We start from the raw sequence: 25,961 nt of genomic DNA on the forward strand, positions 1-25,961 counted from the left end.
GGTATCCAGTTGTCGCATCACTGCAACTCCCATACGGACTCGGGAGAGGCGAAGGTCGAGAGCCGTGCATCCTCAAACACAACCAACCAAGCCGCGCTGCTTCTTGACACAGTGCTCAATTAACCCGGAAGCCAGCCGCACCAATGTGTCGGAGGAAACGGCATGCACCTGGTGACCGTGTCAGGGTGCACTGCGCCCGGCCCGCCACAGGAGTCGCTAGTGCACGATGGGACAAGGACCCCCCCTAACCCGGACGACGCTGGGCCAATTGTGCACCACCCCATGGGTCTACCGGCTGTGACAGAGCTTGGACTTGGACCCAGAATCCAGAATCTCGGGAGGCCCAATGGTGACTTTAAAACAGTTTAATGGCTGTGATGGAACATTGTAATTACTCCACAATAACCTAATTGACAGAGTGAAAAGAAGGAAGCCTGTACAGAATACAAATCAAAAACATGCATCCTGTTTGCAATAAGGCACTAAAGTAAAACTGCAAAAATAATGTAGCAAAGAAATTAAGTTTGCCCTAAACATAACACTTTGTAATCAAGACAAACACATCACTGAGTACAACTCTTCATATTTTCAAACATGGTGGTGGCTACATCATGTTAGGTGTATGCTTGTCATCGGCAAAAGCTAGGGAGTTTTTTTTAGGATAAAAAGAAGACGAATAGATATAATCGCAGGTGAAATCCTACAGGAAAATCTGGTTGTCTGCTTTCCAACAGACATGGAGACATTCACCTTTCAACAGGACAATAACCTAAAACAAAAGGCCAAATATATAGTGGAGATGCTTACCAAGATGACATTGGATGTTCCTGAGTGGCCGAGTTACAGTTTTGACTTAAATCTACTTGAAAATCTAAGGCAAGACCTGGAAATGGTTGTCTAGCAATGATCAACAACCAATTTGACAGAGCTTGAATAATTGTTTTAAAGAATAATGGGCAAATTTGCACAATCCAGGTGTGGAGAGCTCTTAGAGACTTACCCAGAAAGACTCACAGCTGTAATCGCATGTTTTCACTTTTATTATGGGCTATTGTCTGTAGATGGGTGAGGGGAATTATTCATTTTTGAATCCGTTTTGAACTCCAACTGTAACACAACAAAATGTGGAATAAGTCGAGGGGTATGAATACTTTCCGAAGGCACCATATAACACATATATAAGCCTAAAAAGTCTGTTAGATATTGTGTTTGTACTGTGTAGGCTATATCTTTACAAGTGCCAGTTTAATTACCTCCATTCAACTATTGACATTTTTCCCAATACACTTTTATTGACAGAATGAATGCAGTTTATGAAGTTAATGCAGATTTTTGTTGAGAAATTACATTTTTGTAATTTAGCAGGAGCTCCTATCCAGAGTGACTTACAATTAGTTAATTCATCTTAAAATGGCTGGATTAGAACCACATTGCAGTCGTAGCAAATGCAGTTTCCCTCAAAGTAGTTCTCAGCAAAGTCAGTCCTAGTAGCCAAAGAAAAACAATATTAGTGGGGGGTTAAATTAAGATATTCTTTGAAGAGGCAGGGTTGCAGATGTTTTTGGAAGTTGAGCAGGGACTATGCTGTCCTAGTTGCAAGGGAAAGCTGGTTCCACAGAACCACAGAAGAGCTTTGATTGGGTTAAACAGAAGCTTGAATGGGCTAAAAAAAACTACATAAAAAAAAAAACATTAGCTGACATGGGCTAATTGATCTGGACATTTTTGACAAGTTATACATCTCTCTATGGTATGCAATGACTAACATGACGAGAGGAACTGATGATGCACTACCCAATTTCGAAATTGCACATTAGTGAGTTCTACTATTACATCATTCAAGAGTAAGTTTAAAGCTGGACTGAGATCGTTAAAACATCAACAACAAAAAATATATATACATGACTGGGAATACAGATATGCATCTGTTGGTCACACACCTTAAAAACAAAATGGATGAGGTGGATGAGAACCAGTCGGTATCTGCTGTGACCGCCATTTGCCTCATGCAGAGCGACACATCGCCTTTGCATAGAGTTGATCAGGCTGTTGATTGTGGCCTGTGGAATGTTGTCCCACTCCTCTTCAATGGCTGTGCGAAGTTGCTGGATATTGGTGGGAACTGGAACACGCTGTCGTACACGTTGATCCAGAGCATTCCAAACAGGGCTAAGTGGATGACATGTCTGGTGAGTATGCAGGCCATGGAAGAACTGAGACATTTTCAGCTTCCAGGAATTGTGTACAGATATAGTAACATGGGGCTGTGCATTATCATGCTGAAACATGAGGTGATGGCGGCGGAAGAATGGCACGACAATGGGCCTCGGGATCTCGTCACGGTGTCTCTGTGTATTCAAATTGCCATGGATAAAATGCAATTGTGTTCATTGTCCGTAGCTTATGCATGCCCACACCATAACCTCACCGCCACCATGGGTCACTCAGTTCACAGCGTTGACATCAGCAAACTGCTCACCCACACGACGCCATACAGATAGTCTGTGGTTGTGAGGCCGGTTGGATGTACTGACAAATTCTCTAAAACAACGTTGGAGGTGGCTTATGGTAGAGAAATTAACATTAAATTATCTGGCAATAGCTCTGGTAGATATTCCTGCAGTCAGCATGCCAATTGCACACTCCCTCAACTTGAGACATCTGCGGCATTGTGTTGTGTGACACAACTTCACATTTTAGTGTGGCCTTTTGTCCCCAGCACAAGGTGCACCTGTGTAATGAACATGATGTTTAATCAACTTCTTGAGATGCCATACCTATCCAGTGGATGGATTATCTTGGCATAGGAGAAATGCTCACTATCAGGGATCTAAATCAATTTGTGGCCAACATTTTTGAGAAATTACCTTTGGACAATTTCTGGGATATTTTATTTCAGCTCATGAAACATGGGGCTAACACTTTACAAGTTGTATTTATATATTTTGTTCAGTGTATGCGTATTTGGTGTATTTAAAACGTATTTATGTTTATTAAACTTGACTTTAAATAACTGGTGATGCGAGTTGACTTGCTCTTAGAATGCACGACTTGGACTACTTTGTGACTTGAGACTTCCTTGTGACTCGAATAATAGTGACTTGGTCACACCTCTGGTATATACTCTGAAGGGAGCCTAAATAAGAAAGGGGGGGATCTGGTCAGGGTTTCCTTTTGGCGCCGGACAACGTGGCCAGCAAGATTTTAATTTACCGGACATCCATATGCATTGTGTTCGTAACGCGATCAGGACAGGCAGGTTGAAATGTCAAACAAACTCTGAACTAATTATATTAATTTGGGGACAGGTCGAAAAACATTAAACATTTATGGCAATTTAGCTAGCTAGCTAGCTAGCTTGCTGTTGCTAGCTAATTTGTCCTGGGATATAAACATTGGGTTGTTCCTTTACCTGAAATGCACAAGGTCCTCTACTCTGACAATTAATCTACAGATAAAAGGGTAAACAGTTTGTTAATAGTAATCTCTTCTCTTTCAGGCTTTTTCTTTTTTGGACTTTATATGGTGGTTGGCAACCAACTTTAAGGTGCATTACCACAACCAACTGGAGTGTGGTCGTCAGTTCATCTTTCAATCACCCACGTGGGTATATGCTCCTAAACACCAATGAGGAGATGGCACGTGGGTATATGTTCTTAAAAACCAATGAGGAGATGGGAGAGGCCCATTAGTGCCTAGCCACGCACGCACGCACTCGCAAGCAGTTTGAGTTCAATGATTGAATAACATGTATGTGTACGTTTATTTTGTAATGCAAGCGGTGTGGTCAGCATGTTAGCCTGTAAAGTTGTAATAAAGTAGAATGATGTTCTTATAACAACATGACAGGTTTATTGAAAGGCAAAACATTGCCCGTTGCGTCTTCATCCCTGCTAAAAATCACAAGTGAATATCATTTTTTTTAAATAAAAAAAGATTTAGAAGAACAAGTCGCCTACACAGTAATAAAACTTCAAAATAGAGTATTTGTATAAAATAATTTTCAAATAATCTTGCTTTATAAGCTATTTGTGTGAATATTTAATTAATAAATATCAAAACACAGCTAATTGAATTTAGCCTTGGCATGACCATTTTCATTAGGCCGAATGAATAACAAAACAGTTCTACTGGATGATAATGTTTTTATTTTCATTTTAACTATGGTCATGACTCGTGTCGTGTGATATGTGGCTTATTGATAACAACTCTGTTTCCTACTGTAGGTAGTTGTGTGCCTAGTGATTGCAACATTGGGGCAGCAGGGTAGCCTAGTGGTTAGAGCGTTGGACTAGTAACCGGAAGGTTGCAAGTTCAAATCCCCCGAGCTGTCATTCTGCCCTTGTTAGCCTGTTCCGTCATTGAAAATAAGAATTTGTTCTTTAACTGACTTGCATAGTTAAATAAAGGTAAAAAAAAAAAAAAAAGTGTAATTCTCCGATGGGTATTGTTGGCAACGATGTTTCGTTTCCAGGTGCTACTGAAATGCACCAATTGCACATTAATCTACTATAGTCTCAATCCATTCCGAATCTTTATATTATACATGACACAGGGAAGGCATATGTTGATCTTGCTTAGGATCGAGCCTGACGAACACAATAATTGCTTCTAGCCTAATTTTACGTGCGTTTGCGGCAGATCTTGCCCTGCTGAAAGTAAAGCTGCTGCTGTTGAGAAGTCAAAACTATCCAACTCCTTGGAGCAGCTTGATCGATGACCTCGTCCCCACAGTTTCCCGTACGTACAGTGTACATTTGGAAAGTATTCAGACCCCTTCCCTTTTTCCACATTTTTGTTGCATTCCACAGGCCACAATCAACAGCCTGATCAACTCTATGCAAAGGAGATGTGTCGCGCTGCATTAGGCAAATGCTGGTCACAGCAGATACCGAATGGTTCTCATCCAAACACCCCTACTTTTTTTTAAGGTATCTGTGACCAACAGATGCAAATCTGTATTCCCAGTCATGTATATGGTGCCTTCGGAAAGTATTCCGACCCCTTCCCTTTTTCCACATTTTGTTGCATTACAGCTTTATTCTAAATATGTAAATAAGGTATCTGTTTTTTTTTTTTTTAAGTATTCAGACCCTTTGCTATGAGACTCGAAATTGAGCTCAGATGCATCCTGTTTCCATTGATCATCCTTGAGATGTTTCTACAACTTGATTGAAGTCCACCTGTGGTCAATTCAGTTGATTGGACATGATTTGGAAAGGCACGCATCTGTTTATATAAGGTCCCACGGTTGACAGTGTACGTCAGAGCAAAAACCAAGCCATGATGTCGAAGGAATTGTCCGTAGAGCTCCGAGACAGAATTGTGTTGGCGCAAATCTGGAGAAAGGTAGTAAAATGTCTGCAGCATTGAAGGTCCCCAAGAACACAGTGGCCTCCATCATTTTTAACTGGAAGAAGTTTGGAACCGCCAAGACTCTTCCTAGAGCTGGGCGCCCGGCCAGAGCAATCAGGGGGAGAAGGGCCTTGATCATGAAGGGGACCAAGAACCCGATGGTCACTCTGACAGAGCTCCAGAATTCCTCTGTGGAGATGGGAGAACCTTCCAGAAGGGCAACCATCTTTGCAGCACTTCACCAATGAGGCCTTTATAGTAGAGTGGCCAGACAGAAGCCACTCCTCAGTAAAAGGCACATGACAGCCTGCTTGGAGTTTGCCAAAAGGTACCTAAAGGACTCTCTGGCCTGATGAAACCAAGATTGAACTCTTTGGCCTGAATGCCAAGCATCACCTCTGGAGGAAATCTGGCACCATCTTTACGATGAAGCGTGTTGGTGGCAGCATCATGCTGTGGGCATGTTTTTTAGCGGCAGGGAATGGGAGATTAGTCAGGATTGAGGCAAAGATGAACAAAGCAAAGTGCAGAGCGATCCTTGATGAAAACCTGCTTCAGGGCACTCAGGACCTGAGACTGGGGCGAAGGTTCACCTTCCAATAGGACAACGACCCTAAGCACACAACCAAGACAACGCTGGAGTGGCTTCGGGACAAGTCTCTGAATGTCCTTGAGTGTCCCAGCCAGAGCCCGGACTTGAACCCAATCTAACATCTCTGGAGAGATCTGAAAATAGCTGTGCAGCAACGCTTGAGACCGGACAAAGCTTGAGAGGATCTGCAGAGAAGAATGGGAGAAACCCCCCAAATACAGGTGTGCCAAGCTTGTAGTGTCATACCCAATACGAGTCGATGCTGCAATCGCTAACAAAGGTGCTGTAAACAAAGTACTGAGTAAAGGGTTATGAATACTTATGTAAATGTGATATAAAAAACAGTTTTTTTCTTTCTCATTATGGGGTATTGTGTGGATTGAGGGAAAAATATCTGTAGTCATTTTTAGAATAAGGTTGTAAGGTAAGTTTATTTAGTAAATATTTTCTTAACTCTTATTTTTCTTAACAGTATTGTTGGTTAAGGGCTTGTAAGTAAGCGTTTCACTATAAGGTCAACACCTTTAGTATTCGACACATGTGACAAATACAATTTCATTGGATTTGAGGCTGGCACCCTGACGAGGCACCAGAGGGTCTACATGGAGCATTCCTACAGCTGCCCCCAGTTTGAGAAGAGGTTCTCCCGCCAGTACCCGTTGAAGATGCACCTGAAGGTCCACACTGGAGAAAGCCTACTCGCCTGTACGCATGCAGAAAGAGGTTCTCAGAGAGGAGATACATTTGGCTACATCAGCAGAAAAAGCCCACAGCCCATGCACACTGAGTGTACAAAACATTGGGAACACCTGCTCTTTCAATGCAACTGACCAGGTGAAAGCTATGATCCCTTATTGATGTCACATGTTAAATCCACTTCAATTAGTGTACATGATGGGGAGGAGACGGGCTAAATAAGGATTTTTAAGCCTTGAGACCATAGAGCCCCAAAGTGGAGGTGTCATAATACCCATAAAACCTAGGGGTCAAACAGGGAAATGGTTCCAATTGTTTGTCCACCATTTTCCCCATAGGGGCTTTTAGAAACACTTAAATTAAGGGCTTCCAGTGTAGGCTTCCCCTGGCATGATAACCATGTACATTTCTCTCAGATAAGGTAACTTTTATCAATATATTCGGCTCTATTTACTCTGATTCGAAAATGCTAATTAGCATCAAAGTAGACATGCAAAACTACAAATCCCTGCAAGCTCCTGCATGTCATCTCTAGCTGATACCATTGCTAACAGGTATTGTGTCAATTTAAAACTTCCAACAGACATTTCACAGAATTGTCCATTTAAAGAACATTTAGCTAACATTGGATAGTTAATCCAGAGATTCTTACGTTTGCAAAATGCATCATACAGGGATGATTTCTGTATTTTGAAAGTTACAAAACTTTATCATTTTGATTGCTGACAAGCAAAATATGTCTAAAGCAAATACCAAAATATTATTTTTGGGTGGAGTTTTCCTTTAAGGATAAAGGGATACTTCCGGAGTTCAGCTATGGGGCACTTTATCTACTTCCCCAGCATCAGAGGAACTTGTGAATACCATTTCTATGTCTCTGTTCAGTATGAAGTTAGAGGTAGTTTTGCGAACCAATGCAAATTAGCGTTACCCATAGACCTCCAGTCATTGCGCTATCTGTATCCGCTAGTAGATACCCATAGACTTCCAGTCATCGCTAACGCTAATCTTTAGTGAATATTTATCATACTTTGATCAGATCGTCTAACTATGGGTGCTTTGTATATGGTTCAGTGGCTATTACATTGCTGTTGCGCTTTGATGCAAGCAAGGGCACGCAGTATGTATGATGGTGCCTTTTTAAAACTACACCGGTAGAGGCTTTACAAGTATATTATTGAGAAATACCACTATCCCTTAGACGAGTTAAAACCTCTACAGGATCGGTGGGTCCTGTAGAGGTTGAGCTAACGTAGGCTAATGTGATTAGCATGAAGTTGTAAGTAACAAGAACATTTCTCTGGACATATCTGATATTGGCAGAAAGCTTAAATTCTTGTTAATCTAACTGCACTGGCCTATTTACAGTAGATTTATTACAGTGAAAGATTACCATGCTATTGTTTGAGGAGAGTGCAGTTATGAACTTAAATGTATTAATAAACCAATTATGCACATTTGGGCATTCTTGATACAAAATGTTGAACAAATGCAATGGTTCATTGGATCCGTCTAAAACTTTGCACATACACTGCTCCCATCTAGTGGCCAAAATCTAAATTGTGCCTGGGCTGGAATAATACATGATGGCTTTTCTCTTGCATTTCAAAGATGATGGTACAAACAAAACAAAAAACGTTTTTTTTACCAGATGTGTTATATTCTCCTACATTAATTTAACATTTCCACAAACTTCAAAGTGTTTCCTTTCAAATGGTTTCACGAATATGCATATCCTTACTTCAGGTCCTGAGCTACAGGCAGTCAGATTTGGGTATCTCATTTTAGGTGAAAATCCTTAAGAGGTTGATAACATGTAGATACTACGCTGGCAGTATTGGAAGACTGCTGGGAATATGAACAATATCAAAAGAGAATATAGACACGGGGACCTTTTTTATAGAGCCCTTTTTTATAGAGCCATCTGTGACAATAGGACATGTGCCACTGTGGTTTTATACAATACCATATGTTGATCTTAGCCTGATTGAAGAAAATAAAGTAATTAATTTGTATATTCAACAGAAATGGTTGTGATTGTTGTATTGCAATGGATAGAGGAGGTGCAACCAAGAGTAGTAATTTGTTTGGACTCTGCATCAGTTTTGTGTAGTTTAAGATCTGGAAAATCAGAACGAGAGGATTCATTTGTAGAAGTAATGACGCTGTTGTTCAGTTTTGTTGCATTCCTACTCATACAGGAGTTAGTTAAAACTATATAGTAGATATAATAGCAAAGAAAGCAGTGAAAAATAATATTGTGGATATACAGGTGCAGTTAATTAGAGAAATGTACATATTGATTAGGGAAAATGGGTTACATTGCTGGCAGAGGCAATGGGATGAATAGTAAGGGAAGACATTTGTTCAAATAAATCTGTATGGGAGGTTCTAAGGCACTGCATCGCTAGCTGGAGCACTAGAGATTCTGGTTCGAGTCCAGGCTCTGTCGCAGCCGGCCGCGACCGTGAGACCCATGGGGTGGCGCACAATTAGCCCAGCGTCGGCCGGGTTAGGTAAGGGTTTGGCCGGCAGGGATGTTCTTGTCCTATCGCGCACTAGCGACTCATGTGCCGGTCCAGGTCCGACACGTTGGTGCGGCTGGCTTCCAGGTTAAGCGATCATTGTGTCAAGAAGCAGTGCAGCTTGTCTGGGTTGTGTTTCGGAGGACGCACGGCTCTTGACCTTCGCCTCTCCCGAGTCCGTTGCAGTGATGAGACGAGACTGTAACTACCAATTGGATACCATGAAATTGGGGAGAAAAGGGATTCAAGTTAAAAACATATTTTTACAATAAATCCAGATCTGTTTTTGAATATCCATACTAAAATACTGTATACTATATACTTAATGACGATATACTACATACTGTATGCTATTCGTTAATTTTAGTATACTGTAAACGAACTGTCATTTCAGTTGAGTTTACTAGAGCTTTGCCTGTCTACCGGAAGTTGATGTTGTTGCTATGCAACCTCTTGCTAGCTTGTTAGCATAACAAATAACTAGCTTAACATTTTATGATTTTGGGTTGTGTTTGTAAATTCAATCTGGAGTGCCAGAGTGCGGTCAGGGCGTTTGTAAATCCAGAGTGTTGTCAGTTCATAAATTCGGAGCATGATCTGGCCGAGAAGTCGTGTTGATCCGAGCGTTCAACAGTAGTCAAGCACCCAAGTTAACTAGCTAATGTTGGCTAGCTACTTCCAGAAACAAATGAAACAGAGAACACCTCACTCATCAGTTATTCTGCTTGAAATCGGAGTAGATAGCCAGAATGAACAATGTCGATTGAAACGAATATACCACTTAGCTAAGAACAATGTGAATAATCAAGTCAATAAACGTTGGGTAGTTAGATAGCAGATAGTTAATAATACTGCCTGGCAAGTTCAATGTATTAGTAGCCAACTAACGTTAGGTACCTAGCTAACATACCGGTTACTGTAATTCTATGCGGTGTGTAAGAATAGTGTAGCTAACATAACCTGTAACGTAACTTATTTGAAAAGTCATTACATTGAATTGCTCAATTTATATTTTTCGCCATTTTCTTCAAATCTGAAAACGATGTGAAGCCACGCCTATTTTCGGAAAAAAATGCATTATCGGCCCTAAAAGCACGGAAAAAGTGTCCACTTCGTATTTTGTCAAATTTAGTATGTCATCCGATAACTTTTTGCATAGAAACTATATCCACACTATTACCAAAAATCATACTATATACTCAATTCACGTCACAAATAGTACGGTTAGTATGAGTATTCGAACACAGCTCAGGTTTAGTGAAGAGAATAATTGGAGGACGGTCTCACACTCCAGTACAGTAGGTGGCGGTGTATGCACCTTTCAGTTGGTTGCGTCAATACAAATGTAAATAAGTAATAAGCGGAAGTGAGTAGTGATCAAGAACAATTTCCACGTTAGCGTTTTTATTTTTTAGACATTTATTAACACCCTGAAACTCAATGCGATTCATTTTAACTGCAAAACAACACGTACTTAACTCGGGTAGTCTTTAATTCGCGTTTGAAGACGGGACTTGGTTGATGTTTTCTAGGTAACGCCAGCTAGCTGCTAACGATACTAGTAAACAATGGCTAACGATATGGTTTTTCACACTCAAATAGCCTCCATCATGGAGGTGCTAGCGAATGCAGCCGTGGCAGAGATCTGTAAACTCGTAGACGACGACTATGCAGTGTTTCGTTTGGAAATGTCTCAAAGCCAGAAAGAAAACAGGGGATTGCGCAGGAAACTACAGCTACTGGAACTGAAGGTGTCACGGGAGCGCGCAGAGAGGACAATACGCGAGCGCGTCCTCACCAGTCGTCCCAGTAGTGTCAAGATCCTCGACCGATACAGAGGAATGGCAAGAGGTACTTTTTTGGAGAAGGCTGAGGTGCCTGTTCTTCGGTTATTTTCTGGGCATGTTGTTCAGATGTGTTACCCAGAATTGGGTCTTAGTCAGTTTTTGGATAGTATACAATACTTACCCTGATTATTAAGCTATCTTGTAATATTTTATTTATTTGACCTTAAATTGACCTGCTTGGTTAAAAGAAAGAAAAAATATTATTGCAAACACAATGGCCATTTTTCCGAATACCCATTATTGCATTCTAGATAGTAGAGTGTTAGAGGTCAAAATGAAACTGTTTCTGGTGTTATACTTTGTATTCCATGTTATTGAGAAGCTTCTCAGGAACACAGAACACTTTATTTCATGAGGATAGGAGTTGTCATTGCTAGAATGTCGTATTTTCCAAGTAATCGAAAAAGGTCAATTCCTAGTCCAGGGGTTTCAATTAAGGCCTAGACAACCAGGTGTGGGGAATTCCTTACTAACCCGTAGCACTCACGCCCGTAGCACTCACGTCCGTAGCCATGAAGTGCTTTGAAAGTCTGGTAATGGGCTCACATCAACACCATTATCCCAGAAACCCAAGACCCACTCCAATTTGCATACCGCCAAAACAGATCCACAGATGATGAAATCTCTATTGCACTCCACACTGCCCTTTCACACCTGGACAAAAGGAACACCTATGTGAGAATGCTGTTCATTGACTACAGCTCAGCGTTCAACACCATAGTACCCTCAAAGCTCATCACCAAGCTAAGGATCCTGGGACTAAACACCTCCCTCTGGATCCTGGACTTCCTGACAGGCTGCCCCCAGGTGGTGAGGGTAGGTAGCAACACATCTGCCACGCTGAGCCTCAACACTGGAGCTCCCCAGGGATGTTCACCCACGACTGCATGGCCAGGCACGATTCCAACTCCATCATTAAGTTTGCTGACGACACAACAGTGGTAGGCCTGATCACCGACAACGATGAGACAGCCTATAGGGAGGAGGTCAGAGACCTGGCCGGGTGGTGCCAGAGTAACAACCTGCCCCTCAACGTAATCAAGACTAAGGAGATGATTGTGGACTACAGGAAAAGGAGCACCGAGCACGTCCCCATTCTCATCGACGGGGCTGTAGTGGAGCAGGTTGAGAGCTTCAAATTCCTTGGTGTCCACATCAACAACAAACTAGATTGGTCCAAACACATACAGACAGTCGTGAAGAGGGCACGACAAAGCCTATTCCCCCCCAGGAAACGAAAAAGATTTTGCATGGGTCCTGAGATCCTCAAAAGGTTCTACAGCTGCAACATCAAGAGCATCCTGAGCGGTTGCATCACTGCCTGGTACGGCAATTGCTCTGCCTCCGACCGCAAGGCACTTCAGAGGGTAGTGCGTACGGCCCAGTACATCACTGGGGCAAAGCTGCCTGCATTCCAGGACCTCTACACCATGCGGTGTCAGAGAAAGGCCCTAAAAATGGTCAAAGATCCCAGCTACCCCAGTCATAGACTGTTCTCTCTACTACCACATGGCAAGCGGTACCGGAGAGCCAATTCTAGGACAAAAAGGCTTCTCAACAGTTTTTACCCCCAAGCCATAAGACTCCTGGTTACCTGGACTATTTTCAAATGGTTACCTGGACTATTTTCATTGTGTGCCCCCAACCCCTCTTTTACGCTGCTGCTACTCTGTTTATCTTATATGCATAGTCACTTTAACTAAAAATTCATGTATATGCTACCTAAATTGGCCCGACCAACCAGTGCTCCCGCACATTGGCTAACTGGGCTATCTGCATTGTGTCCCACCACCTGCCAACCCCTCTTTTTACGCTTCTGCTACTCGCTGTTCATCATATATGCATTGTCACTTTAACGACACCTACATGTACATACTACCTCAATAAGCCTGACTAACAGGTGTCTGTATATAGCCTTGCTACTCTTTTTTCAGATGTCTTTTTACTGTTGTTTTATTTCTTTACTTACCTACACAGACACACACCTTTTTTTTCGCACCATTGGTTAGAGCCTGTAAGTAAGCATTTCACTGTAAGGTCTATTACACCTGTTGTATTCGGCGCACGTGACAAACTGATTTGATTTGAAATGGTCAAGTGTACAGTAACAGTGCAAACATGACGAACAGTAGCAGCATTGGTAACAGGTTATATACATATGTCCTGGAGAATAAAGAAGATAGAATACATAGTGTGCTGTGCGTTTAGTATTTAAGAATGCTTACACTATGGGGTAAGCTGCTACGCACACACACCAGGGTTTTAGGAGTACATATAATTGGGATTACATAATCCTGAACAAAAGTCAGGTTAACTATTTACCAATTAGTAAGATTGAGTCTACACAGGTATGTTCTATTCAGTAGCCTAACTGATTAGGTCAAACTGATTAGGCCTAGAGTGCCCAATAATATGCCCAAAGCTGTGCCGTGCCACCTGCATACACAGCCCACACAGACACAAACTTCCCCACCCACACACACAGCCTAACACAGACACACATTTCTCAATAAGTCTGAATGTAGAAGGTTGCAATACTAGTCTAAAAACACAGCTTACTTCTAAGGTAGGGCTACACCTGAGTTGGGTTACATTGTAATGTTATGTTGGGTCTTGATGAGTTAATACAGTGATGGGAGGGTAAACTGCACCATTTCCAGCAAATAATTAGCCTAGGCTGAAACAGAGTGAGCTTCCTGCTAGCCACCTGCACAGCAAGATAGATGGGACACATTTTAAATTCACAGGTATTTAGCTTTTATCAATTTGTATGTCTGTAGCCACTTAATTCTGGTAGTTTACACTTGAAATAATAAAACCATCAATCACAAAATTCCCGGATTGCACAGTACAGCCTCTGCAGATCAGAGACTGACAGATGCGTATCTTTATTCCCAGTCATGTGAAATCCATAGATTAGAGCCGAATGAATTATTTCAATTTACTGATTTCCTTATGAACTGTAAAATCAGTCAAATCTTTGAAATTGTCGCATGTTGCGTTTTTTATATTTTTATTCAGTATAGAATTCTCGCATAGCGTCCATTGTTTATCGCGTCACCTATAAATAGTAGCAGTGGTGGAAAAAGTACCCAATTGTCATACCCGAGTAGAAGTAAAGATACCTTAATAGAAAATGACTCAAGTGAAAGTCACCCAGTAAAAGTCTCTAAAAGTATTTGGTTTTAAATATTTTTAAACATCAAAAGTAAAAGTATAAATAATTTCAAATTCCTTATTAAGCAAACCAGACGACACCATTTTTTTCCCCCCTTAAATTTACGGATGGGCATGCTGCAACCCTCAGACAATTTACAAGATATGCATGTATTTAGCGAGTCTGCCAGATAAGAGGCAGTAGCGATGTTCTCTTGATAATGTTGTGAAATATACCATTTTCCTATCCTGCTAAGCATTCAAAATGTAACCAATCATTTTGGGTGTCAGGGAAAAATGTATTGAGTAAAAATTACATAATTTTCTTTAATGTCGTGAAGTAAAAGAGTAAAGTTGTAAAGTACTTAAAACTAAGTAGTTTTTTGGGGTATCTGTACTTTACAATTTATATTTTTTTTACATCACTGAATAGTAGGCAAAAATAGCTGATATTCAAATATGGGAGGTGCTACCAAAATGAACGAATTGCACAGAACAGCGCAATTGCAAATTAGATGAAGCATTGTCAATATGGATGAGCCTAGTATATTGGTTTTTGTTGTTTAGGGCATACGTTATTACTAAACAGCACATTCTAAGTAATATATAGTATGATTAGTACACAGTATGCAGTTTAAGTAAGTAGTAGGCAAGCCAGATTTCGGGCACTGCCAGTATCATATTATAACCAGATTCTGATTTACTGAATGTCTTATTGTCATACTCAATAAAAAACAATGTGATGCATGGAACATAATGAATCAATAAATAGTATATCAAGAAGTTATGAGAAGTGTTACCTTGCATACCCTGCATCCTTGCCAATTGTAAACAGTGTCAATAGTGTACAATATAGTGTTGAGCATTGACAGTACCTAACCTAACCACCTCTTTTCCCCCAATCACTCTCTCAGGCGAAGGACATCTCACTGTAGGCCACAGGAGCATTGTGAAGCCAGCGGGACCCAATGTGTGGAGAGATGACCAACCCATAGCTATAGATGAGGGGATTGGAACCTCAACCCAGCATGTTATTGTGATAGAGGTTAGTGTCATAGTGTAACATTAGAAATTACAGTACATCAAATGTGTCCCGTTTTATTTCAGAAATGGTCCACTCAGCTATTAAAATCAAATAACATTTTATTTGCCACATGCGCCGAATACAACGGGTGTAGACTTCACCATGAAAATAGTAACACACGAGGAATACAATATACTAGAATGGAGCTAAACAAAAAAATAAACTTCCCTTTTTCAGGACCCTGTCTTTCAAAGATATTTTGTAAATATCCAAATAACTTCACAGATCTTCATTGTAAAGGGTGTAAACACTGTTTCCCATGCTTGTTCAATGAACCAGAAACAATTAATGAACATGCACCCGTGGAACGGTCGTTAAGACACTAATAGCTTACAGACGGTAGGCAATTAAGGTCACAATTCTGAAAACTTAGGACACTAAAGAGGCCATTCTACTGACTCTGAAAAACACCAAAAGAAAGATGCCCAGAGTCCCTGCTCATCTGCGTGAACGTGCCTTAGGCAAGCTGCATGGAGGCATGAGGACTGCACATGTGGCCAGGGCAATAAATTGCAATGTCCGTACTGTGAGACGCCTAAGACAGCGCTACAGGGAGACAGGATGGACAGCTGATCATCCTCGCAGTGGCAGACCACGTGTAAGGGTCAGTGCAGATAGTCCGGTAACCAATTAATTAACTATTTCGCACTCTTATGGTTATTTAGCACTCTTATGGTTATTTAGCAGTCTTGTGGCTTGGGGGTAGAAGCTACAGTGTCGATGCTCTGGTACCGTTTACAGACTATGGCTTGGTTGGCTGGAGGCTTTGCTCTACCCTCTTTCTCCTGTAGTCCAATATCAGTTCCTTGATTTTACTGACATTGAGGGAGATGTTGTTGTCCTAGCACCACAAAGGCCTATCACCGCCGTGCCGTCAGCGAACTTGATGATGGTGTTGGAGTCGTGAACAGGGAGTACAGGAGGGGACTAAGCACACACCTATGAGAAGCCCCGTGTTGAGGGTCAGAGTGGCAGAGGTGTTGTTGCCTACCCTCACCACATGGTACCGGCCCGTCAGGAAGGCCAGGATCCAGTTGCAGAGGAAAGTGTCCAGTTCCAGGTAGAGGTCTTCACGGATCCACCGGTACCTGAATTCCCGAGCGGTTCCGGATCCAGAATTCTAAATAATGTCACTGGTCTGGGTCGGATCTGAAATTGTCTTGGGTATGTGTAATTTTAACTGACTGGTCCGGAAGGATCCGAACGCGACTACTGCGGTAGAGAGAGAGCGAAATGTATGCATTTTAGCTTTTCACAATAGTGGCGCATGTGACTTGTTGTTGGCCAAACATAAGTCATCAAAACGGCAATAGGTTACAGTCATAGTCTCTCTGTGTGGGGCAAAGCTAGCTTAACTAGCTTCTCCCGGTTTGATGCAAGACAGGTAGCCACTACAAAATCCTATTGCATGATAAATAACCTATGGCAGCTATTAGTTCGGAACGGGCCTCTATATTGAAAAATAAATTATGCATATCCGGTCTGGATGGAAAAGCCCCAGGTCCAATTTGGAATGGGTCCAACTTTTTGGACCAATGAAGGCCTCTAGTCCCAGGGTCCCCAGCTTTGGGATTAGCTTGGAGGGGACTATGGTGTTAGACTACAGCTCGGCGTTCATGAACCGCATTCTCAGATACTTATTTCCTCTCTTGTTCAGGGGGGAGAGGTCAGTGTGAAGTGCCATTGAGATTGCGTCATCTGTGGATCTGTTGGAGCAGTATGCGAATTTTAAGTGGGTCCATGTGGTCTGGGATAATGGTGTTTGTGTGTCATGACCAGCCTTTTAAAGCAATTCATGATTACAGGTGTGAGTGCTACTGGGCGATAGTCATTTAGGCAGGTAACCTTGGAGTTCTTGAGAACAGAGACAATAGTGGTCAGCTTGAAACATGTTGGGATTACAGACTGGGATTGAAAATGTCAGAAGGCACTTGCAAGCTGGTCTGCGCATGCTTTGAGAAGATTCCATTTGGCCCGGAGGCCTTGTGAGTGTTGACCTGTTTAAAAGATTTACTCACATCAGCCACAAAGAGCGAGATTACAGTCATCCGGAACAACTGGGGCTTTCACAAAAGACTCAGTGTTGTATTCCTCGAAGCGAGCATAAAAGGTATTTAGCTCGTTTGGAAATTCTGCATCACTGGGTGTCTAACAGCTGGGTTTCCCTTTGTAATCTGTTATCATCTGCAAGCCCTGCCACATACGACGAGCATCAGAGCCGGTGGAATAGGATTCCACCTTCCTCCAATGTTGTCCTTTTAATGTCTCCTCCAAGCTCGTAGTGTGCTTTCTTGTGTGTGTCCATGTCTGTGTCCCATTCCATGTAAGAAGTAGTTCTAGCCTTTATCCCAGCGCAGATATTGCATTTAATCAATGTTTTTTGGCGGGTTTGGATACGTTCGTATGATCACTGTGGGGTCTACTTCGTCTATGCACTTATAGATGAAGCCCGTGCCTAATGTGTCAAACTCCTGAATGCTATCAGATGAATCCTGGAACATATCCCACATATACATATCCCATATCCCAATTTGCTTACATGTACATCCTAATTTATCTGCCATAGGGGAGCATGTGAGACTTCCCTATGACATTGTTATCCTATTCAAATCATGTACCGGTAATAACCTCCTCTTTTGTGTCAGTCTGCAGATTCAGAGGCTGCAGGTCCTGAAGGATCGTCTCTGGTCAAGCAGGAGAGGACTGAAGGAGAGGACCCACGACACAGCGGAGACACCCAAACTAGAGCAGTGGCTACAGTGGCACCACCTGAAGCCACGGTGGACCTCACCACCGCCAGCTCACCCCAGCCCAGGACTGGACGTAGCATCACGGAGGTCAGTGGAGCGCCGAACACCATCCTCAAGTCAGAGAGAGACGCCGAGACTTTAACTGTAACACACAGGCTATTACCAACAGGATCTGATCACAGATCAGACCCAGACAGACTTGGGAAACTGGGCTGTCCTCCTGCTCCTGGCTCAGAGTATTTACCGGTATTTCACCAGAGCCAGAGGATGGTTTACTCCCTTGGTGACACGTTAGACTCTGGCGGTGATGATCCGTCTTGTTCTTACACTACAGAGATGGACCTTGGCAACATGCCCATGGGTTTAGAGAGACCGACTGCTCTGTCTAGAGGTTACTGGAACGGGTACAGTAGTAGTGTATACTCTGAAGGGTGCCAAGATAAGAAAGGAGAGGTTACAGTGGTAGATGATGTAACTGTGAAAGTGGAGGGCGACGCTCCTCTGACATGGAATGTAGACGAGACTCACTTAGAAGAACACTCACAAGGCAGAGATTTCTTAGATTACAGGGGAATCTTAGAGACAAATCATATTGTTGCCACCAACTCCCCTTTACACTCTTTCAGGGAAAGCGACCCAGTGTCCACATCAATGGCACCTTCTGATTCACACGGCTGTGTCCTTTTCGATCAGGTATTGAACTCAGAGGACCAAAGGGCGTGGGGAGGGGGACCGACATCAGACAATAGTCAAGAGAAGGTGTTCCTCTGTAAGTTCTGCAACAAAGGCTTCAGCTGCCCCCAGAAGGTGGAGATCCATCAGAGGGTCCACACAGGGATGAAACCCTTCAGCTGTAGCCAGTGTGAGAAGAGGTTCTCCCAGTCTGGTGATCTGAAGAGGCACCAGAGGGTCCACACAGGGGAGAAACCATTCAGCTGCCCCCAGTGTGAGAAGAGGTTCTCCCTGGCTGGCAACCTGAAGATGCACCTGAAGGTCCACATGGGAGAAAGACCGTTCGCCTGTACGCACTGTGGGAAGAGGTTCTCAGAAAGGAGCTATCTCAGGATACACCAGCAGAAAAAACATTCCTCTATAACATAGAAAATAATCATTCCACTCGATAGCTTGTGATGTTTAGATCAAACCCTGCATAAAGAAGATACTTTTTTTTTAAAGATCTACAAACGCATTTGGAATAACAAGAGTAACAGATTTCAGTGTCGACTATTCCTGGGTAGAATATTGCATACAGACATTGTGATACATAAGGCATATACACTAAGTGTACAAAACATTAGGAACACCTTCCTAATATTGAGTTGCACCTCCTTTTGCCCTCAGAACAGCCTCAATTCGTCTTTCCCATTAACCCTCAATGGCACACCTACACAATCCATGTCTCAATTGTCTCAAGGCTTAAAAATCCTTCTTTGACCTGTCTCCTCCCCTGTCTCCTCCCCGTCTCCTCCCCTTCATCTACACTGATTCATGGATTTAACAAGTGACTTCAATAAGTGGTCATAGCTCTCACCTGGCGTCACCTGGTCAGTCTGTCAAGTCTGTCAAGGAAATAATGAGTATTCCTAATGTTTTGTACACAGTGTAGAAGCCTAAAGAGACTGTTACATATTATTTTTGTACTCTGCTATATGATGTTCACAAATGCCTGTTTTCATTACTTCCGTTCAATTACTTAATTTTTTACCCCAAGATACTTTATAATTAAAAAATAAATGGAGATATCAAGTTTGTGCAGAGTTTTAGTTGAGACATTTCATTTACATTTTAGTCATTTAGCAGATGCTCTTATCCAGAGCGACTTACAATCAGTGCATTCATCTTAAGATGGCTGGATGAGAACCAAGTATCAAAGTCGTAGTAAATCAGGGCTCAACATTCAGGGGGAATTGCAGCTGCTGATTTGGCGTCGTTTTTTAACTTGCTCCTCAAGAAATGCTGTCGGCCATGACGGAAGCCATACTTGAGATGGCTTGGGGGGGTGTGGTTTAATGTGGGTGTTTCTTGTGTTTGTCCTTGCCACCACCAAGACACACTCATATGTCAGAACTTTGACTGCAGCAGCCCCCCCCCCCCCCCCAGTCACAACAAACAAACCTCCTGCTTGTTGAGTACAACAACTACAGGCAGATGATAGATGTATGGTGAGATGCCGGAGGAAGCTTTGAATAGGTCAGTAGCCTACAGTGTAAAAATGTGATGCTAAATTTATGTAAATATTCTAAACTAAGTATTTTGATAACTTTCAAATGTACAGTGCCTTGCGAAAGTATTCGGCCCCCTTGAACTTTGCGACCTTTTGCCACATTTCAGGCTTCAAACATAAACATATAAAACTGTATTTTTTTGTGAAGAATCAACAACAAGTGGGACACAATCATGAAGTGGAACGACATTTATTGGATATTTCAAAATTTTTTAACAAATCAAAAACTGAAAAATTGGGCGTGCAAAATTATTCAGCCCCTTTACTTTCAGTGCAGCAAACTCTCTCCAGAAGTTCAGTGAGGATCTCTGGATGATCCAATGTTGACCTAAATGACTAATGATAATAAATACAATCCACCTGTGTGTAATCAAGTCTCCGTATAAATGCACCTGCACTGTGATAGTCTCAGAGGTCCGTTAAAAGCGCAGAGAGCATCATGAAGAACAAGGAACACACCAGGCAGGTCCGAGATACTGTTGTGAAGAAGTTTAAAGCCGGATTTGGATACAAAAAGATTTCCCAAGCTTTAAACATCCCAAAGAGCACTGTGCAAGCGATAATATTGAAATGGAAGGAGTATCAGACCACTGCAAATCTACCAAGACCTGGCCGTCCCTCTAAACTTTCAACTCATACAAGGAGAAGACTGATCAGAAATGCAGCCAAGAGGCCCATGATCACTCTGGATGAACTGCAGAGATCTACAGCTGAGGTGGGAGACTCTGTCCATAGGACAACAATCAGTCGTATATTGCACAAATCTGGCCTTTATGGAAGAGTGGCAAGACGAAAGCCATTTCTTAAAGATATCCATAAAAAGTGTTGTTTAAAGTTTGCCACAAGCCACCTGGGAGACACACCAAACATGTGGAAGAAGGTGCTCTGGTCAGATGAAACCAAAATTGAACTTTTTGGCAACAATGCAAAACGTTATGTTTGGCGTAAAAGCAACACAGCTGAACACACCATCCCCACTGTCAAACATGGTGGTGGCAGCATCATGTTTTGGGCCTGCTTTTCTTCAGCAGGGACAGGGAAGATGTTTAAAATTGATGGGAAGATGGATGGAGCCAAATACAGGACCATTCTGGAAGAAAACCTGATGGAGTCTGCAAAAGACCTGAGACTGGGACAGAGATTTGTCTTCCAACAAGACAATGATCCAAAACATAAAGCAAAATCTACAATGGAATGGTTCAAAAATAAACATATCCAGGTGTTAGAATGGCCAAGTCAAAGTCCAGACCTGAATCCAATCGAGAATCTGTGGAAAGAACTGAAAACTGCTGTTCACAAATGCTCTCCATCCAACCTCACTGAGCTCGAGCTGTTTTGCAAGGAGGAATGGGAAAAAATTTCAGTCTCTCGATGTGCAAAACTGATAGAGGCATACCCCAAGCGACTTACAGCTGTAATCGCAGCAAAAGGTGGCGCTACAAAGTATTAACTTAAGGGGGCTGAATAATTTTGCACGCCTAATTTTTCAGTTTTTGATTTGTTAAAGTTTGAAATATCCAATAAATGTTGTTCCACTTCATGATTGTGTCCCACTTGTTGTTGATTCTTCACAAAAAAATACAGTTTTATATCTTTATGTTTGAAGCCTGAAATGTGGCAAAAGGTCGCAAAGTTCAAGGGGGCCGAATACTTTCACAAGGCACTGTAGTAACATGTCCATGTAGAATAAACAACACTTTACATAAAACCAAAGAAGCAGTATTCTGCTAATATAACAATGTGAACCTTTGACCTTTCATTGTCGTTCCCAGCCGATACAGATACACTTCCTATCTGCATTTTGTCTGGCGGTAATTCCTGTGTCGTGTCCCGTATAAAACAGGAGTTCCCTGAACCTGGTGCAGAATACACAGTTTCTCCCTCCCCATATTGACTGATAACTTTTCCTTGCATTGTCTTTTTTTAATTATTGAATGAAATGGTATCTAGTAACATTTTTATGCCGAGTGCCAGGTCTCTGTCCATTCAGAGACGTCAGTATCAAGCCCGTCTGTCGGTCAGGACTCCATCACATCATCTTGCAAGTCTCCAAGTGATGGCTCCATAGATGCATCTGTCAACGTATACACAGTCACTGTTCTATTACCAATGGCAGTTAGGTTTGGTGATATCTGACAAACATACTGTGTTGAAGTTTTAACAGGTCAGACTAAACCTGCCTAATTATGGTCTACCTATCGACAACCGTTGTTGAGCAAACGAGGTGACGCTGGAGGTGAGGTCTTTGCCATTGTAGATCAGGTTGGTGGCACCTTAATTGGCGGGATGGGCTCATGGTAACAGCTGGACTGGATTAAGTTGAATGGTATCAAATACATCAAACTTACCATTCGCGCGCCGTTATTATGAGTCGTCCTCCACTCCGCAGCCTCCATTGATACAAACACACACAGAGCACTGATTACATTATCAATAGTGGTTATGATTAGCGTGGTGGAACCAACCTGATCGCTGAGTATGTCTTTCTATTTCACTTCAGATATATGTGACGTAAAATAGAATGGTAAACGCAGCGATCAGGCTGGTTCCACCAGGCTAGGTTATGATGGTGAATTGGGGGGAAATAATGGCTAAACAGTTTTGACCAGGTCAAATTTGACCAACCTGATTCAAGTGTCCTCCCTGTTCAATTTATAGGAATGCTCACAGCGAGCGCATGTCTGCGTGATGTTGAGGGTCCCCTTGCTGGTCTTCTGTATGTTGGCTGTTCGGCTGCAAACTGGACATTTCTCAAACAACTGCAGCAGGCAATCCTTATAAACAATTGACTTCCTCATATCATGAGGTGGGGTTGACTGGGAGGGCCTGTGACAGCGTTATACAATAGACAGCCAAGGGGTTAATTGCATTTTGTTATAAAGAGAGGAGAACGCTTTTGATAATGCACTTCACAACCAAAATGATCTACTACTTGTATCTGCTTGGCTGAGTAATGAAGCTACCAGCTTATCAAACCGGGTATTTTTTTTTAACATAACACACATTTACCATTGTTGATGAAGCAGTCTGTCACCAGGGTACTAACTCGGGGTCAAGCTAATTCTAGGTTGTTACCACAGCCACAAAGTCAGAAACTCAGCCTATTTCTAAAATGTATCTTTATTAAAATGTTATTTTAAACCTAACCTTTGTCACAATGCTAAACTTTTGCCTAACCCTAACCTTAAATTAAGACCAAAAAGCAAAATAATAAAACGTTTAAAAAAACGTTTTTTTTTCAACTCTGTTTTAGATGAGACTGACTTATTTCTAAAAGAAAATGTTAATGTAATCTTTATTTAACTAGGCAAGTCAGTTAAGAACAAATTCTTATTTACACAAGACGGCCTATCCCGTGGAGTTTTCAACCGTGATGGAGAGGTCTTGGAGCGGGCAGGCCTTCCCCGGGAAGATAAGCAGCTCCGTCTTGTCGAGGTTGAACTTGAGATCGTGGGCTGACATCCAAGCTGAGATGTCTGCCAGGCACGCAGAGAGACGTGTTGGTGTGGTTTTCACATGGTGTATTTAACACTTGTTTATGTTTAATAAACACAAAATGGGACTTTTCATTCTAAGACTTTCATTGATACTCTCTTTAGTATACATCACATCTGATCTCACCCTATTCTGCATACACCCAACAGCACTTTATAACCAATATACACTTAAATATAAATAAATATACCTGCACACTAACAAACACCTACTGTACACGTCAAAATAGTTTAGTCAGGTTTGTCTGATGACTCATTTTTATCCACATATTTATGTCCACCATGATGGGTTTAGCAACAAAGTCATTCTGTAACTACAGTATAGGACTCAAACATAGTGGGGATGGGTAAACACTCCATGTTGACTGTGTTTATTACCTGTGTGCACGTACCTGAGGGAGTGTATGTATGTGTAATCTGTATCACCTGTCTCTTCCAGGAGGAGGAGGGTCCAGAGGTGCTGCTGGTGAAGGAGGAGGGGTATGAGGAGGGTCTGGGGAACCCTGAGGAGGAAAACCAGACGACACCACCTCCTGAACCCACCGTGGAACCAGCTGAGCAGAACAGGACCACACACAGTCTCAATGAGGTGAGCCCACTGTAAACTACTGTCTGAATGGTATTCGTTCAGGGCCCGTATCCACAAAGCCTCTCAGAGTGGGAGTGCTGATCTAGGATCAGTTTAACTCCTTTAGATAAAAATGAATAAGACCTATTTACACATATGGGGGGACCTGATCCTTGATCAGCGCTTTGTGGATATGGCCCCAGGTCTTGATTTATTTTGTCTTAAGTGTGGGACCATGCCTTTGAATGACCAAACCATTAAGTGTCAAGTAATCAAGTTATTTGCATAGTATCAAATCAACTAAAGTTCGCATAGTACTTATAGCAATCCCTCATTGCATGATCAGAAGATACTCCATAGCAGGGTGCTCATATTCGATTTCTTGATCCAACATCCTCACACTCTGTATCTCTTACAGTCAGTAGACATGGAGGATGGGAAGCCTGATCTGCTGATAGTCAAAGAGGAGACAATAGAAGATGGACCAGAGAACATTGACCTGCTGAGTGGACTAAAGATGGGTGAGCAAGGTAAGGGAGACATACATATACAGAACATAATAGATATACTTCAATGGGAATAGTGATGCACCTGGCTATTATTTTTTTCTTTATTCATAAAATTAAATCAATACAACTTATGTTTACATACAAAAACCCACATTATAATGTATGTTATAAAAACATTTATGCAGAGTTATCTTCCATGTTTTTAAGATTTTCTGACCTCTTCCTGCAGGTGGTTGGCTGGAGGCTAACAGAGGAGACTGGGGGGCCATCTTGGATTCCCAGACGGGTGCAGTCAATAGCCCGGGGGACGACATCACTGAGCAGGCCAGGACCAGAGGTGACATAGTGGAGGTCAGTGGATGGGACAGCATCCTAAACTCTGGGCTGGGGAACAACACTGTTAACCACAACCAGAAACAGACAGTCGAACACAAAACAACAGCCGATCATAGTCTCCATGACAACAGACTGGCTGAGACCAGAGTGAGGCATAGATTTGGTCTGCGGGGACGGGGAGGTGTCTGTATTCGGCTGGAGAGAACAGACACAGACTCGGCTAGCGATGCTCTGTCCTGCTCCTATAGTTGTGATTCAGAGAGACTGATGGCGCCTCAGGTTAACCCCCTACCAGGTGCTGCCGTCAGCCTGCCTTCTATAGGATCTATCAACAGGAACATGGACCCTACGACAACACAGACACTTCCTGGTTAGGCTGCCAACTGTGCAAGGACAGTTTTTCACACTCCTCCAACCTGAAGGGGCAAATGGGAGTCCACACAGGATAAACCCTTAGGCTTCCCCAGTGTGAGGAAAGGTTTTCCCATCAGCGCGACTGCTGAAAATGCACCTGAAGGTCCACACGAGAGAGAGGCTGTTCACTTGTAGGCACTGCAGGTTTTCAGAGGAGCTACACTATACATACAAAAGTATGTGGACACACCTTCAAATTAGTGGATTAGGCTATTTTAGCCACACCCGCTATGACAGGTGTATAAAATTGAGCACACAGCCATGCAATCTCTATAGACAAACATTGGCAGTAGAATGGCCTTACGGAAAAGCTCAGTGACTTTCAATATGGCACCGTCATAAGATGCCACCTTTCCAACAAGTCAAATCGTCAAATTTCTGCCCAGCTAGAGCTGCCCCTGTCAACCGTAA

The 25,961-nt window shown here is 42.4% G+C and overlaps 2 protein-coding genes across 8 annotated transcripts in view; one reads left to right on the forward strand and one right to left on the reverse strand.

Moving 5' to 3' along the window:
* Positions 1-25,961, forward strand: part of LOC110534616 (oocyte zinc finger protein XlCOF7.1-like) — a 1,104,347-nt gene that overhangs the window by 705,785 nt on the left and 372,601 nt on the right. For 3 of the 7 annotated variants that reach the window (XM_036934444.1, XM_036934443.1, XM_036934447.1), the window contains 2 exons: positions 24,710-24,821; positions 25,030-25,151. The exons of 2 other annotated variants lie outside the window; for them this stretch is intronic. In XM_036934444.1, coding sequence (XP_036790339.1) covers positions 24,710-24,821; positions 25,030-25,151 — 234 coding nt within the window. Of the gene's footprint in view, positions 1-15,085; positions 15,217-17,900; positions 18,093-24,162; positions 24,313-24,709; positions 24,822-25,029; positions 25,152-25,961 lie in introns of all 7 variants that reach the window. 2 more of the 7 variants (XM_036934445.1, XM_036934446.1) reach the window with 2 other exon arrangements.
* The window catches only part of LOC110534632 (transcription factor Sp4), a 195,054-nt gene that overhangs the window by 92,338 nt on the left and 76,755 nt on the right, over positions 1-25,961 (reverse strand). The gene's annotated exons all lie outside the window — the stretch shown is intronic.

This window comes from Oncorhynchus mykiss, chromosome 10, assembly GCF_013265735.2.
Source record: "Oncorhynchus mykiss isolate Arlee chromosome 10, USDA_OmykA_1.1, whole genome shotgun sequence".
NCBI lineage: Eukaryota > Metazoa > Chordata > Actinopteri > Salmoniformes > Salmonidae > Oncorhynchus > Oncorhynchus mykiss.